General features: G+C 34.5%; 1 protein-coding gene across 1 annotated transcript in view; it reads right to left on the reverse strand.

Annotated features, from left to right (window-relative positions):
* LOC145689451 (uncharacterized) overlaps nucleotides 1-7,624 on the reverse strand; it is a 29,924-nt gene extending 22,300 nt beyond the window's left edge. Inside the window, exon 1 of the mRNA XM_081763610.1 lies at nucleotides 7,500-7,624. Within this exon, the coding sequence (XP_081619736.1) occupies nucleotides 7,500-7,606 (107 nt within the window). The 5' untranslated portion in view covers nucleotides 7,607-7,624. The remainder of the gene's footprint in view (nucleotides 1-7,499) is intronic.
* Between the last annotated feature and the right edge of the window lie 8,695 nt (nucleotides 7,625-16,319).

The raw sequence follows: 16,319 nt of genomic DNA on the forward strand, positions 1-16,319 counted from the left end.
TTACAAATCGGAAACTTTACTAAAATAACCATGTTTTTAGATTTTCGTTTGTGCGTATAGCTCTTCTTTCATTTCTGAACTTAAAAATGATCCATAACTCACAACATCAAGGTGGTAGAATCTCAAGTGGTTTCACACCCTTACCAGCCACTCAAGACATTTCAAATTTATTTCAAGACGTTTCAACAACCATCATAAGGGACTAACTGTTCATCAACTGTAATGTTACGACCGGGAAGATAATAGTACAGCAAAGATGTGCAAACCTTTTTCCAATCATCCTGAATTGCACCTAATTTGTCTTTCTGTCTTTTAGATGAACATGTAGAATTATAATCAAAACGCATAAATTACATGAGAGCAACAAATCTAACTTATCCCATGGTTGCTCTAAAAATGGGCGGCCCATACGTTTCATCCACAGTATTCGAATATCAGTAAAATTTGATCGAAAATATCTGGCTAAAAGCAAAATGCTCTTATTTCAATGTCGTCACAAGGCTTCCACTTGTTTGCGATATTTTTGTTTTTCTAGTACCTCTCAGCTTCCAAGTTCGTATATTTTACATCTTCAAAGACACTACTTGATAAAAGCAACAAATAAGCATCACTGGCGTTTCAATATAAGTATTGGGTGGACGTTGCACCTTTTGCAGTTTGGTGCGAACAATATTGAGACCTCACCTTGGTGTTGGGACCTGTTTCTGATGTCCATTCCGTCTGATCTTAACAGTTATAAATACTGTATGATACATTTCTTCTTCCGCTGTAGATTTCGATCCATAAATCTCAACACTATCTACGATGTCAACCTCATCAGGAACATCATCCAGGTCTTCAGGCAAATTGTTTTCCTCTCAAGAGCTAGGAGAATCACATACGTAATTAGAATCGACATCCTCGGCATTAAGAACAAGGGCATTGTGTTCGTCCTCTGACAAATCTTGTTCTAGAATTCTTTGAATGTTTTCCGAAGAAAGATGTGTCATCTCCAGTTTCACTAAATATATATAAAAACACTAGAGCGAAAAAACTGAATCGCAAAAAGCATCCTATAGCAAAATCAAAGCAAACGGAAGACATAATACAAACAACTCTCCTGATTATCAAGAATACTACACAGATAGCGCCACAACGTTACCAGGTCTTAAACAAAACCGTATCGGCATTCATAAAGAACATAACATTTAGGCTGCACAATAATATCAACTTACCAGTCCAGTTACTATTGTTCTAATTTATTTTTGTACATATCGTCATTTATTGTTCATTGTGTGCATTGTGTGTAGCTGTATGTTGCTAGAAAGCTTTCGGTAAATGTTTATAACTTTTACTGTATTGTCGTGTGACAAGTTACACATTGTTTCTTTCGAATTCATGAATTTATTATTATTATTATTATTATTATTATTAAACAGATTCGAATGTCGTAGAAAAAAAATCTTATTTGATCTGCTTCAAGATAATTACTCAAAAACGCCTTCTAATAATCAACAATCCATATTAATATGAAGGTCCATTGCACCCACGTTGTGTATCTGCGTTACATTTTTAAATTTTCCGAAATTCCTCTTTATTATATCAGAATAGTTTTTGGGACATTTTAAGCAAAAGCACTATTTACGTTACGGGAGGAATATCTTTAAATTCATATGACTTCAACAAAAAGTAAAGAAATTACAAAACATATTACATGCTTAAGGGTCCGTTGGACCCACCTTGTGTAAAATAGGGTTAAGGGTAGTAATAACAAACTTGAAGAAGAGTTAGGCAAATCTTTAAATTCACTACACGAGACGTTAGACGAAAATGTTAATCTTATAAGAAGTCAAACTGAAGAATTGAATAAATGCAAGGACGACATCGATGTTCTGAGAAAACGAACATTTACTGTTAAAGGAACAAATAGATAAATTAACAGTTAAATTAGACAAAATAGATCAATCTAGTAGGAAAAAACACGGTTGAAATTCATGGGGTTCCCCTGCTCTCTAACAAACATACTAACTACTAGTCAAAAAGGTGGTGGTGCACTTAATATGGATTTAACTGAGAATATGATCGATGTTTTCATAGATTTAAAAAAAATCACCTAATCAGCCAAATCTAGGTATCATCCAAAAATTTGTTAAGCATTCTGACAAGAATGGGTTTATAAAACAAAGGAACGTCAAAAGAAATTTATCCTGTAAAGATCTCGGTTTATCTATTGGAGTTCCTGTCTGTATTAACCATAGTCTGACATTGCATAGGCGAATAGTCTTTAGTGAAGCGAGAAAATTTAAGAGAGAAAAATTTACAACTACTTGTGGATAGACTATGCTGGTAATATCCGATTAAAGTAGAAAGCTGATGATATTTTGTATATACACTTAAGACAGTTGAGGAAGTAAGGCATCTGACATAGATACCTGAGTAAAAGCCATAATTTGATATATTTAAATTATCAGAACGTAAGAGGTATCGTAGTAAGCCTACAGAATTATGTACAAATATTGCAGCTTTAAGCTTTGACAAACTATTACTAACTAAAACTTGGCTGTGTAAGGGTATACACAATGGTGAATTTATTGAATAAAGGTATAATGTTTATCGGTGTGATAGGACTCTAAAAAATGGCGGTGGTGTTCTCATAGCTATTTTAAGAGATTATTGTTTTTCTGAGGTATCCATAACAGTAAGATGTATTGAAGTTCTTTGTCTAAAAGTTACAATATCTAGAAGTTTTATATTGTATTTCTATACTTACCGAAGAGTAATGTAGCGACCTATTATGATTTCATTGAAAAATTAGAGGATATCGCTGACATATGTGATCAAAGTTTGCTTGTTGTTTCTGATTTTAATATATAATCAATTACGAATGCTGATTTTGATTTATTGCAGGATGTGTCTGTTTGTAATATGTTGGGGAATTTTATTTCTTTACATAATTTAACATCACATAATAAAAATATGTACGAGAAAACTTTTAACTTGGTTTTGTCTAATTTTTGAGATGATATTAATCTAACTAGAAATGTATTTCCATTATTGACAGAAGATAATAATCATCCATCTCTTAAGTTTAATATTAATCTTGGAAATTTCACACCAGTCATAAAACATAACTCCGCTTTTTTAATTGCAAACAAAATTTATTCAATCTTCAATTTTTTCTACCTGGTACAAAATTGAATAGGTCACTCAAATTTTACCCTTCGCTTATTTTAATAGCACAAAAAGGTATAAATTGACCTTCTTTGCTTAAGCCACTCAAATTTATTCTTTCGTTTGTTTGAGTTAGTTACAATGGTACTGAAATATTGAGCTAGTTAAAGAATGGACAAAACTAAGTAGACCACCAAAATTTGATTAGTACAAAATGTTAGTTCTTTCCTTTTTCTGCTTGTTACAAAAGTGAATAGGTCACACAAATTTATTCCTTTGTTTGTTTAAATAGTACAACATGGTCAAGAAATTGGGTAGACCAAAAGCACAAAAAGTTATAACATGCTGAGCTATTTAAAATGGTCTTTCTTCGCTTTTTTGGTTATCACAAAAAAAATATTAGTTAGTTAAATGATATTTCCTTGCTTTTTTCGGTTTGGTACAAATTTTACAAAAAGGTATAAAATTCTAAGCCAGTTAAAAATGGTTCTTGTTGGTACAAAAGGAAATAGGACACCTCAATAAATTTATTATTTTTTAAATATCTTCGCTTTTCTGGTCAGTACAAATTTATACCTTTGTTTACTTGATCAGTACAAAGTGTTAATTCTTTCTTTTTTTCTGCTTGGTACAAAACTAAAAAGTCCATCCAAATTTGAGTATTACAAAATGAGTCCATGTTCGCTTTCTCGAATTTATCACTTCGTTTTTTTAAATAGTAAAACATGGCCTGGAAATGAGATTTCTCGTTGGTACAAAATTCAATCGGCTACTCAAATGGTCTTTCTTCGCTTTTTGTGGTTATTACAAATTTATTCCTTTGTTTATTTGTGTAGCTTTTTCTGTTTGGTACAAATATTACAAAAAAGCATAAAAATCTAAGCCTGTTATAAATGGTTAGAACACCGATAGTTATTTGTTCCTTTCCTTATAGTCATGACAACATTACGTATAAAAAGCTGAGCTAGTTAAAATGTATCCTCTTTACTTTTCTTCGAATGAGTACAAAAACTTAGACTACTCAAGTTATCCTCAGTTTTTTAATGGTACAAAAAGTATAAAATGGCCCTTCTTTCATTTATTTGGGATAGTACAAAATTGTACAGAAGTATTGAAGTAGTTAAAATGGGGCTTCTTCGCATTTTCTGGTTAGTACAACTTTATTCTTTCGTTTATTTGAGTAGTACGAAATGGTATAAAATACTCACCTAGTTAAAATGATCCTTCTTCGGTTTTTTTCTATTCCTTTCTTTATTTGACTAGTTCAAAATAATATAAAATGGTACTTTTTGCTTTTCTTCCGGCTCATGCAAATTTATTCCTTTGTTTGTTGAAATAATACAAAATAGCATAAAATACTCAGCTAGTTAAAATGATCCTTGTTCTGTTTTTCTCTGGTTGTTACGAAAATAGCTCACTCAAATGCATTACTTCGTTTAATTGATTCTGAGTTAGTGAAAATAGTCCTTTTTAGGGTTGACACAAAAAATATGTCAATCAAATTTATTCCTTCGTTTATTTGAATACCCCAAAATAGTACAATATACTCAGTTTGTTAAAACGGTATTTCTTTGGTTTTTTCTCGTTGATAAAAAACTAAATTCTCCACCGTTCATTTGAGTAGTACAAAATGACATAAAAAACTCAGCTAGTTAAAATAGCCCTTCTTCGACTTTTTTAAGGTCAGTACAGAAGGAAATAGACCACTCAAATTTATCCCCTCGTTTGTTTAAATAGTACAAAAGGTATAAGATTCTGAGCCAGTTAAATATGGCACTTCTCGTTGGTACAAAATTGAATAGGTCACTCAGATTTGTTCTTCGTATATTTAAATACTACAAGATGATATAAAATACTCAGTTAAATTGAACTTTCATTTTTTCTCGTTAGTATAAAAAGTTTAGGACACAAATTATTTCTTTTCTTCGCTTGAATAGCACGAAAAAGTACAGAAATTATGAACTTGTTAAAATGGTCCTTCTTAGGTTTTTTCTGGTTTGATACAAAAACAGAACATTCAAATTTGTTCTTTTGTTACATAAATTCTGAGCAAGTTAAAATTGTCATTTCACGTTTGTTTAAACAGTACCTAATAATATAAAATTCTAAGATAGTTGAAGTTGCTCTTCTTCACTTTCCCTGTTGATACAAAAGAGAATAGACCTCCGAAATTTTATTCATTTTTCTGGTTGGTACAAAACTAAATACTCTATCCAAATGTATTCCTTTGTTTATTTGAATGCCATAAAAAGGTAGAAAATTCTTACTTAGTTAAAATGCTATTTCTTTGCTTTTCCTTGGTGTACGAAATTATTCTTATGTTTATTTAAATAGTTAACATGGTCCTCCTTCGGTCTTTTTTTCTAGTTGGTATAAAACTGAATACTTCATTCAAATTTATTCCTTCGTTTATTGAAGTAGTACAAAATGTTATAAAAGTCTGAGTTAGTTACAATGATCCTTCTTCGCTTTTTCTGGTTAGTATAAATTTATTGACTTGTTTATTTGAGTAGTACAAAATGATATAAAATTCTCGGCTAGTTAAAATTGCATTCCTCGTTGGTACGCGTAAATTTGCGCGTAAATTTCTCTGTTTTTTTAAATAGTAAAAGATGATTTAAAATTCTCATCTAGTTAAAATATTATATCTTTGCTTTATTTCTCGAAGTAAGCCAGTCATATTTATTCATTCTTCACTTCTCTCTGCTTGGTACAAAAATGAATAGGTCACACAGGCTTTGTTTAAAGCTATTAAAGCTTAAATATTTGACCTCTAACCTCAATAGTCAGTACTTTTAGAACATGTAGTAGTTGATGACCAATTACTAAATGTGGAAACGGCACCTCAATATGTTGCTTCGTTTACGAGTGATTGGGTTTTAAGTGTCATACAAAGGGCGTATCTCACATAAACTATAAGACCCAGGTAAAAATAAATATAATATTCGTAATCAGCATATTCGAGAATCTCTATATTCCGAGTTTCATCCAAATCGGTTAATATTGTCATAGACAGGGCGTATTCCACATAAACTATAAGACCCAGGTAGAAATAAATATGATATTCGTAATCAGCATGTCTGAGAACTCCTATATACCGAGTTTCATCCAAATCGGTTCAAAGGGCGTATCGAATCGGAAATGTAAATATTTCTGCGCATGCGTGTCTCTGCTCTGCTATGTGTTCGTAGTTTCTGCTATGTTAAAATAGGGGTTGGAAAGTAAGTCATACTCTTTACTAGTTCTGCTATGTTTAAATAGGGGTGGAGTGAATACAGTTGTGTGTTCGTAGTCGTATGTACACCTCCTTTGCTATGTTACATAGGTATTCATTGTTGCAAAAATGCTAATAAAAGGGAATGAGTTTTATGTATTCTCTGCTCTTCTATGTGTTCGTAGTCTTATGTAATTTCTGCTATGGTAAAAATAGGGGTTGGGAAAAGGCATAAAAGAGAACGAATACACCCCTTAAAATGTACTCATAAAAGGGAATGAATTTTATGTATTATCTGCTCTGCTATGAGTTCATAATTTCTGCTATGGTAAAATAGGGGTTGAAACGAGTACACCCCTGCTATGTTAAATAATCTTATTACTATCTGCTAGGTTCAAATAGGGGTGGAAAAATTGAACATACGTGTCCACCTCTTAAAGATTATCTGCTATACTATGTGTTCGTAGTCTCCATGTATTCTCTGCTATGGTAAAATAAGGGGTGGAACAAGTACGTAGTCTTATTTATTATCTGCTATGTTCAAATAGGGGTTGAAAAAGAGATCATAAAAGGGAATAAATACTATGTATTCTCTGCTATGTTAAAATAGGGTTTGGAAAATAAGCCATACTCTTGTATTAGCTCTGCTATGTTACATAGTCTTATGTAATATGTGCTATGTTCAAATAGGGGTTGAAAAAGTGATCATAAAAGAGAACGAATACACCCTTGCTATGTTACGTAGTCTTATAAGTTATCTGCTCTTCTATGTGTTTGTAATCTTATGTGTTATCTGCTATGTTAAATTAGGGGTTGAAAAATATGCTCATAAAAGGGAACGAGTTCACTCCTAAAATGGAGGTCGTAAAAGGAAACGGGTACACCCCTAAAAAGTGCTCATAAAAGGGAACAAATTCTCCCCTAAAATGGAGGTCGTAAAAGACCGTGGGTTGACGGTTCAAGTGCTCGATTTCCGAGGGGCTCCTGAGTTGTTCTAATATGGCCTCATATGGCCCAGATCGATTTATTTTCTACTACTTAAGTACATTTTCTAAATTTTATTCAATAAATCATGTTGCTTTTGAGTCCAACAAATATCTAAACAGGTATACACATGTTACGTTATGTACGTTACCTGGCAATTGCTAGCAAGACCGAGTGACAAACTGCACATGGTCCAAATCGAGTATTAAGAAGATCAGAAGGAGATACTTTGGGATTGAATTCTCCTTGGCCTGTCATGCATTGAATTTTCGGCAATTTTCTTACCTAGTACAGAAGAAGAACTGTTGATAATTTTTAGAAAAAAAGGTAAAAGGTATTTATAATAAAATCTAATGTTAGAATATCACAATGGTTAATTAATGGAAAAGTGAAACATAATGTTTTAAGATCCATTCTTGAATGTTACCAATCTTTAATTGATGATCTCAGGAGGAAGAGATTTTAAGTACAAATTCAAGTTTTAATATACTGAAAGTCTGCTTGTTTGTAAAAAGACTCTCATTTCCAAATGTTAATTTATAGTAGCAACTGTAATTCATATAGATGTTTCCTATTACATAATACACCTACAGTTTTTGGAATACATTTATTCTGACAGTTTGGCAAATTATCTATTTAAAGTCGCACAATTGCCACCTACCATGCTCTCCTCTCAAAGCGTAGAAGTGCATAATATATATTAGTTATAATTCTTCTACGTAAAAAGAAAAGCATTATTTACTTCTAAAATAGTATTTTTACAGGAAGTACGCAAACGTAAACTTTGCAAAATATCTCCTCCAGCAAATGTGTTTTAAAATGACGCTTGTGAATTAAACGACTAATATTTTATTGTATCTATTACTACGTACATTTTCTGAAAATTAAATTGCATTCAGGGTAGTTCTCTTTGAGTTTTTTTCAGAAATAATTGACATACTGGGCATGCTATTTTATAATCATTTTCTGGAAACATTATGGATATTCCTGTAATGTTTACATAAATGTAAATAACATACTACTACGAAACATGTATATATTACTAAGACCTATGCAACATACGTATCAAACTCTTCCGTAAGTCTGCAATGTGTTTAAATTATGCAATCAATATTTTGTGGTTTATTTATGTTTTCTCACTATATCTGAATACAAACATGACTTATCAACAACATAAATAATATTAAATCATTTCTAGTAATATATTATTATAAAGACTATAACATTAACTCAAAAGGATAAATTAAGTCACACATCTTGGCCATTTTGACAACGCACAATATGAAACGATTAAAATGTAGAAAATTTAAGAACATATATTTCCAATATATCATGTGACCTCTAAAATACTGTATTAAAACTTGGCGTAAATATATATGTTACTCAGTACTAATGCAGTCAAAGTAGTGTTCATGTATCTGTTCTGTATGAAAAGAGAGAGAATAAATATATATTACCTAGCTACTGTAAGAAAATGCAATATTAAATATATAATTGAACGAAAGTTGCGCTAAAACTCTCTTTAGAAATAGGCAATAGGTTCGAAAGGTGATTCTGAATCTGTAAAGGGAATTCTAAATGTTAGTTATAAATAATAAACTTTTATATTACTATTAAGTCTGGATCTTCTTGATTCAATAGTACAGGAACTCAACTAGTGGACACAGCAGTCCTCCACGTATAACGATGTAATGTTGGATTCCATACAATTCTTTGTTAAGTATGAAACCATCTCTTTTATCTTAGACAATTAAGCCAAAGATAAATACACTTAAAATTATGATCTACAAGATAATGATATCTGAAAGAAATACATATACTGTTCATCCCAAATGTCGTCCCTCTAAGGGTATAATATGTGCGTGACATAATATTAGTACCGGAGAAGGGAAACGCACTATTATCCTGATTCTATTTCTGTGCACAGTTATTAATGGGTTCCTAGTTTCCTTTGGCCATTGCTTATAGTTTTGTGCTTGCCTATTTACGAAAAAAATAAGGCATACCGAATGTGAAAAAATAACAAGTATATTTAAATTGAACTATATTTTCAAATTTTACTGCACATTTAATATGTAACGAATATTAACGTATCTAATCAGGAATGGACATCACTCGACGTACTCCGAAATACTAAAATATTAACAGATTTTAGGCCTGTGGGGTATACAACCTGACCAATCGAACAGATGGGCCAGTTACAGTTCAGCGACAGGTACGTGCAGATTATTGTGAATCATGTCTGAGCTGACAGACTTTTAAAGATGGCAAATTATACGTGCGCATGGTGGGAGCTTCCTTGAAAGGAGACCCAAAAACCAAGTAGCCGAAGATCTTGACAGGACCACGGTGGCTCAGTGGTAGAGCGTTCAACCCTGTTCCATGGGCTCCTTGGCTTGATCCCAGCTCGCGCCAAGTGAGTTTTGGGTAGACAAACACACTGTGAGTGGGTTTTCTCGGGTTCTCCCGTTTCTCCCAATTTGTTCATTCTAATATTTCATCTGTATAGATGTTTCGAAAAAATCGCATCAGTGTTGACGCAAATGTGTTTTACGTGGCAGAGACAGATGCATATTGTATATGATTTTGACCAAGGATATTACTATGGCGCCAAAAGTCCGAGCTGAGCTCAATATAGTGCTTAGAAACCCTGCAAGCATCAAAACAAACAGAAGAGAACTCCACAAGCAGGGTATTTATGGCACTTCTGCAATTCCAGAAAGCTCGTGACTGTTGACTGTGCTGCTATGAGGAAACAATGGTGCAACGCCCATTAAAACAGGGTTGCGGAGTAATTAAAGACTGCCATCTGATCAAATGAGTCTTCCTTTATATTGTTTCAACAGCAAACTGAATTTACGCGTGGAAAACGCCAGCACCAGCGTACAATACATACTGTATGTTAATAAGAGAGAAGCATGTTTGTGGTTCTGTGATGATTTAGTACCATATCCTGGCATTCTGCCGGACACACTATTATGCTGACATGTTGAAACGAGAGACAATGGGTACAGTGCGCCAAAACATCATTAATTCTTTATTACTGAAACCAGTATTTGGCGCAGTGTTCAACTGATTGGATCATGCGATGCAGTTACCCTTGCTATGTTAGACTCCAGACGTTATTCTGCACAGAAGCGGATATACGCTTGAGTAAACAGCAGTGAACATCTTTAAGTTTCATTCAAGGAACGTTGTGTTGGTATCGAGACAGAGAGCGACAATTTTTGAAATTGTTAATATTAATATGATATTTTAATAGGTAGCTATTCCTCAGTCACTAACTTCTGAGGGGCTCGAGGTCTTTAACCATTAATTTCCTACAGGGCCAAGCCAAAGATCCTCGTCATGGATTTTGGAAACATCTGGGTTCAACTCCGATATTTCTCTTTGTGTTGATATTTTGTGTTCAGTTTTCAGTTGATTTTAAATTTAGCGTCTCTTGCAGCACCGAGGCTATATGAGAGAACCTACAGTTTAACGTGGGATGAGAACAACATAAGCTCACACCGGGAATCGAATATGAAAAATAAATAAGCATTTAGTAACGAGTATAGCTGTTGCTCTTTGCCATACGATATGGGGAAACAAGCGACAACTGTAGACCTGCATTTATTATCATTTCCTAAAAAAAATGTGAAAGAGACCCTTTGATGAGTTAATGGTTTTATGTTGCCAAAGGTATGTATAAGTTTTGAATAAAGTTTCTGTTCCAAGTGTATAATGATTTGTTTACAGCTTTTTTAAAATAGTCAAGTGTTTCCCATTGCTCCACATCACCCTAACCTGCATAGACTTGTCTCTGCCAAAACCCAACAAGGGATGTATGCGAACCGTGATAGCTAGATATTTGTAAAAATTGGTACCCCGACTAGTTGTAGATAATCTATCATTGTGGTGATAGTCAGTCAGTGCGGACATGCCTTTTTTACCTACTATGTAATAACACATATACCAAGCAGTGACGGGGTGAGGCTGTGCTGAGGTATACCCCAAAAACGCTGGAAAAGGGCAGAAAATGAAAAATGCAGGTAGCCTGTTAAATACGGGAGTGAGACATGTGATCAAGAACACGAAAGCAATGTCGAATAAGCAGCAATGTTGTAATCCCTACACAAACTTATAGTTTATCAAATAGATGTATATCATCTTTTGGTATTGAGAGAATTGGCATAAAACATGAAAGAAAATAACCAAAAGGCTGATTATCAGTGTTGCCAAATAAAGAATATATGGGGCTCTAAAGTTGAATAATTATGGGGGTCTGTAGAAAAAACGAGCAAATGTACATCAAAACCAAGACTGTAGAAGGAACAAATGTAGAGTAGGGAGTAAACTACACATGCACAAGATCCACTGACTAACGGGCTTGATACATGAATCGAGTGTGCATTTAGAGCAAGGTACATGAGTGTTTCTGTTACATGTATTTGTGTATTATGTTAAAATATTTTGCGCATGTGTATTACTGGTAACGTGAATGCAGTGTGTTTTGTCTTTGTGTGTGTGCTATATTCCCGAACGAGAGGTACCAGAGGGCATTAATCTTTGTAAATTGATGCTGATGTTCTTTCTTGCCACAGACTTGTTACCTTAAATGCCACAGCTTTTCTAATATTTTCAGGCGCTATGCCGACGTTTCTGTGATTTGGAAGCCATTCACGATTTTACGCAGAGTTGCAACCCCAGGAGAGTTCGTTTAAAGCTCTCCGAAACCATTCGAGATATCGATTCCACGCAACCTCCAATGGAAATGCTACTCTACAGGGAGACTTGCTGTTCACATTTCCGCATTATGTCACATGGAGCTTTCTTTTCCCACAGCTACTATAACATGTGCCCTCTTTTGGGTGAATTCTGTATCAAGCCCGTTAATCATATCGCTGGTGACACATAGGCCTATTTTCCTTATTTTCTTTCACATTTTATGTCAATTGTTTTAATGGCATAAAATGGTACACATTCTATTTGAAATACTACAATTTGATGTCGAAATGACAACACTGCTTGTGCGACACTACTGCTCTGTTCTTGACCACGTGCCCCCCTCCCATAGGTATCAAGTTAGTCACACCCATTTTTCATTTTCTGCTTTTTCCAGCGAGTTTGGGCTATAATTCAGCACAGTGTCACCCATCACTGTTTGGCATGTATTATTACATAGCGAGTAAATAAGGCATTTCAGCACCGAGTAACCATCATCACTATGATTAGCGATCCACAGTTACTCAGGTTATCAATTTTTATAGGTATCCAGCTGTTACGGCTCGTATATGTTCCGTGAAAGTAACCAGAGAAGAGCTGCATCCGATTGCGCAAACTTACAACTCATACAAAATGCAACTCATCATACAACTCATATTGCCCAGGACTGGTTACTGGCCTTGGTCTGTGAGTTATAGGGCAACAAGGACAATAGTCCGGTACACTCATGTCCAAAATGATTGTTCCACATCCATAGCTGTCTTCTTGTAAGAATATAATTTGATAATGATTTTGCAGGGTACGTTTAATACTGATACTATGTGTATAATCGGGAAATATACATTTATGGTAAATTTCATAGGAAAAGGATCATAACTACGAAAATTAGAATGAGTAAAACAAAATGTTGCTAAATGGACAAGGAAGTTTTATTTTCATTTTATTGTTCTTATTTACTGCTCTTTTGAAATGAATTTTTTCCACATACATGTCTTTGCTAATTATACACATACTAGCATTGTAAGAAATTCAGGGCGATTTCGTTATCAAAATATATTCTTACAACAACATATTTATAGACATGCGACAATAATTTAGGACATGAGTGTACCTCATGATAAATAACTCTTGTAGCCAGACTTGTTTAAACTTGTTTTAGTTATGCTGTTAAAACTATGTAATAAGTGAGGAAGACGTAAATGATTGAAAAGTATTTTCAATTTCTGCAAAATAAATTATAAATATTAAGAAAATATAAAATGTAAAAGTACCAAAACTAGTTTAATTTATTGAAATAACTATCGGGATAACTTCCGGTGATTATTAGAGTAATTTTAATCAAACTGGGACAGCAATATCTAATTATATACGTATGTTACATATACTTTTGGTGTTTCCGCCCGAGATCGAACTGGGTACCTGAATATTTTTGATGTTTTACAAACAGGACCTTATTGAGATTAGTTTGCAGGAAGAGTAAAAATGTCTTATTTACGTTCTAAATAATTTCTCAAAACAGTTTATATTTTATTACGGAGTTAAAGGAAAATGTATAAAATATTACAATTAATATTCCAGAAAAGGAAGATAGCGTTAGTGCTAGAGGAAATATTATTATGACAACATATGAGTCAACATCCAATTTGGCCGATCTCATAAGGTAAGTTGGGAAACAAGTGAGTGTAATGCTTTGAGAGCTAAATGATAAAAGGGATCAAACTACATAACAGTTAAGACAGGAATTAAATGACAAGCTAGAGAAACCTACATTATAATTAAATAACAAAAGGGAAGATACTGATACTAAACTAGAACAAATTGTTATAATTTTGTGATTAAGAACTCTGTTAAAGCAATTAAAATTCAGGTCAATGAACATTCGAACCATATTCAGAGACTACAAGAACAAGTGAAAACATAAAAGTAAAGTTTGAGGTGGTCGAAGGCAACCATAATCCTATTCTGTACCTAACAGGCGCTTCTAGAGAATCAAGCAAAAGAAGGTTTCTGACAACTCGCAGCGGCGTTGGCAGTACTCACGCGTGAAAGCTTTTTTCGATGCATCTACATTGTGAGACAGATGATCGTGGTCGTTAACACTAGCAACTAGGTAGGGGCTGCCTTTTCCAGATACATGTGGTAAGAAACTTCAGAGACCATCTCTTGTTGGTCCTGCTTTAAACTAATGTCACTGAAAATAAAGTTAATGAAGAATCTAAACTTCCACATGAATGGTGTTCTGGTATATAAGATATGGACTCGACGTCCAGAAGTGAAGATGAGAAAAGAAGAGCACTACAAAATACGGAAGCTCATGTACAGTAGGTTGGTCCACGCAAGTAAATATTAATTAATTAAGGAAGCTTCAAGCACATTTCAAGTTTAGTGAAATAGAATTCATGACAAAATTTACTTGTTGGTCTGATATTATTCCAGCAAGTACTTTTCTTGAAAAATTGGAAGATGAGTGCGATTTGATGTGTCGATAGGTCTAGTATTAATCAAATTTTATTTCATATTTTATGACCACCGTTTTCTGTATGGTTTAACGCTACACAGAGTAACTTACACAATTATGGTGTTTTAAAAGAACATTAATAACAACTTTTGAAAACGATTTAGTTTCAGCTAATAGGGACGCTTAGATAAAGACTAGGTGTTTCCATTCCAAAGTAAATAAAAACATTACTGATTTAGTGATAACGGTCTATAATGATTTGAAATCTTTTTCATCCGGAATCCCGTATCATCGTCCCTATACGTGTGCCTTTACCTTTCAAAATACCGCAAACACTTATATCTTCTCCATGTATTAATATTAATCATCTACTTGTTATAATGAAAAACTTTTAAAATCAAATAGTGATGGAACATTGTTCAAGCAGAAACCAGATTAACCAATTACCTGTGCAAAATATAAATGTTAAGAGATATAATAGTAGTAGTGTGAGAAGCAACAGATTTTCTCTGAATAACAGGAATAATACAGGGTGCGGCACGTAAAATTGGCCCGTCGTAATATTCTGGTATATTGCGTTTTTGGCAGCACAAATAATCTACCTTCCTACCAAGAGATGGCGTGTCGAGGTCGGGTCGACTTACGTGACCTGCAGCAGTCACGTGCAGCCGCAGCCATGAAACTTGTCGAAACCAGTTGAGAAAAAGGCCTCGTTGTGTTAAGCCGGGTGAGTGTCAGTGTGTGATAATGCCGTATTCGATACTCGAGCGTGTTGCCATTGTTGAAGGGTTCATTCTCACTGGATCTTTTGTGAAAACAAAGAATTTGTTTCGGGAGAAATTTCCAGGACGTTCTGTGCCAGCAAAAAGCACCATTCAGGAATTGATTGAAAAATGGCGGCGTACAGGATCGGTTCAAAATGCTCCCAGGAACAGACGACCATCTGTCTGCACACCTGAATTAAAGATACAGGTGGAGGAGATAATCACAAGAAGTCCTCGAAAGTCAACCAGGAGATTGAGTCAACAGGTTCATGCGAGTGAGAGAAGTTGCAGACGTGTTTTAAAGGGACTGAAGTTAAAACCGTACCGGATAAGTGTTGTGCAAGAACTGAAGGAGCCTGACCTGCAGAAGAGGTGCATTTCTGTTCATGGCTGTTGAGCAATTTTGCCAGTGGTTTCTTGGATCCACTAATGCTCATCATGAGTAACGAGGCGTGGTTCCACCTGTCTGGGTACGTAAATTCCCAAAACAACCGGTATTGGTCGACAGAAAATCCACACGCAATCCATCAGGTACCCTTGCATGATGAGAAGATTGGTGTTTGGTGTGCTATTTCCGCCACACGCGTTATTGGGCCCATATTCTTTGAGACGACAGTAAACAGTGACGTGTATATGGGAATCCTGGAGGAGTTCTATACACACTTGACAGAAGAGGAGCGTCAGTTATGTTACTTTCAGCAGGACGGTGTAACATGCCATACATCAGCTGCATCATTGTCCCTTGTGCATGAGATGTTTACATTAGAGAGGACAATCAGCAAAGTCTTGTGGCTTCCTCGGTCACCAGACTTGTCCACGTGTGACTTTTACTTATGGGGACTGTTAAAGGGAAGAGTATACGAAATAATGCACACACAATTGAAGAACTCAAGACCAGGATCCAGGATGTCACCAATAGCATTACAACACAAGAACTGACAAGGGTATATATGAATCTCCTCAATCGTGCTCACATGTGTGTTGAAGTGGACGGAGGACACTTTCAGCACCTGCTGTGAAGGCTGCTGTGAAGGTGAGTAGTCAT

The sequence above is a fragment of the Thermobia domestica genome, chromosome 7 (assembly GCF_964235325.1).
Source record: "Thermobia domestica chromosome 7, izTheDome1.hap1.1, whole genome shotgun sequence".
Classification (NCBI taxonomy): domain Eukaryota; kingdom Metazoa; phylum Arthropoda; class Insecta; order Zygentoma; family Lepismatidae; genus Thermobia; species Thermobia domestica.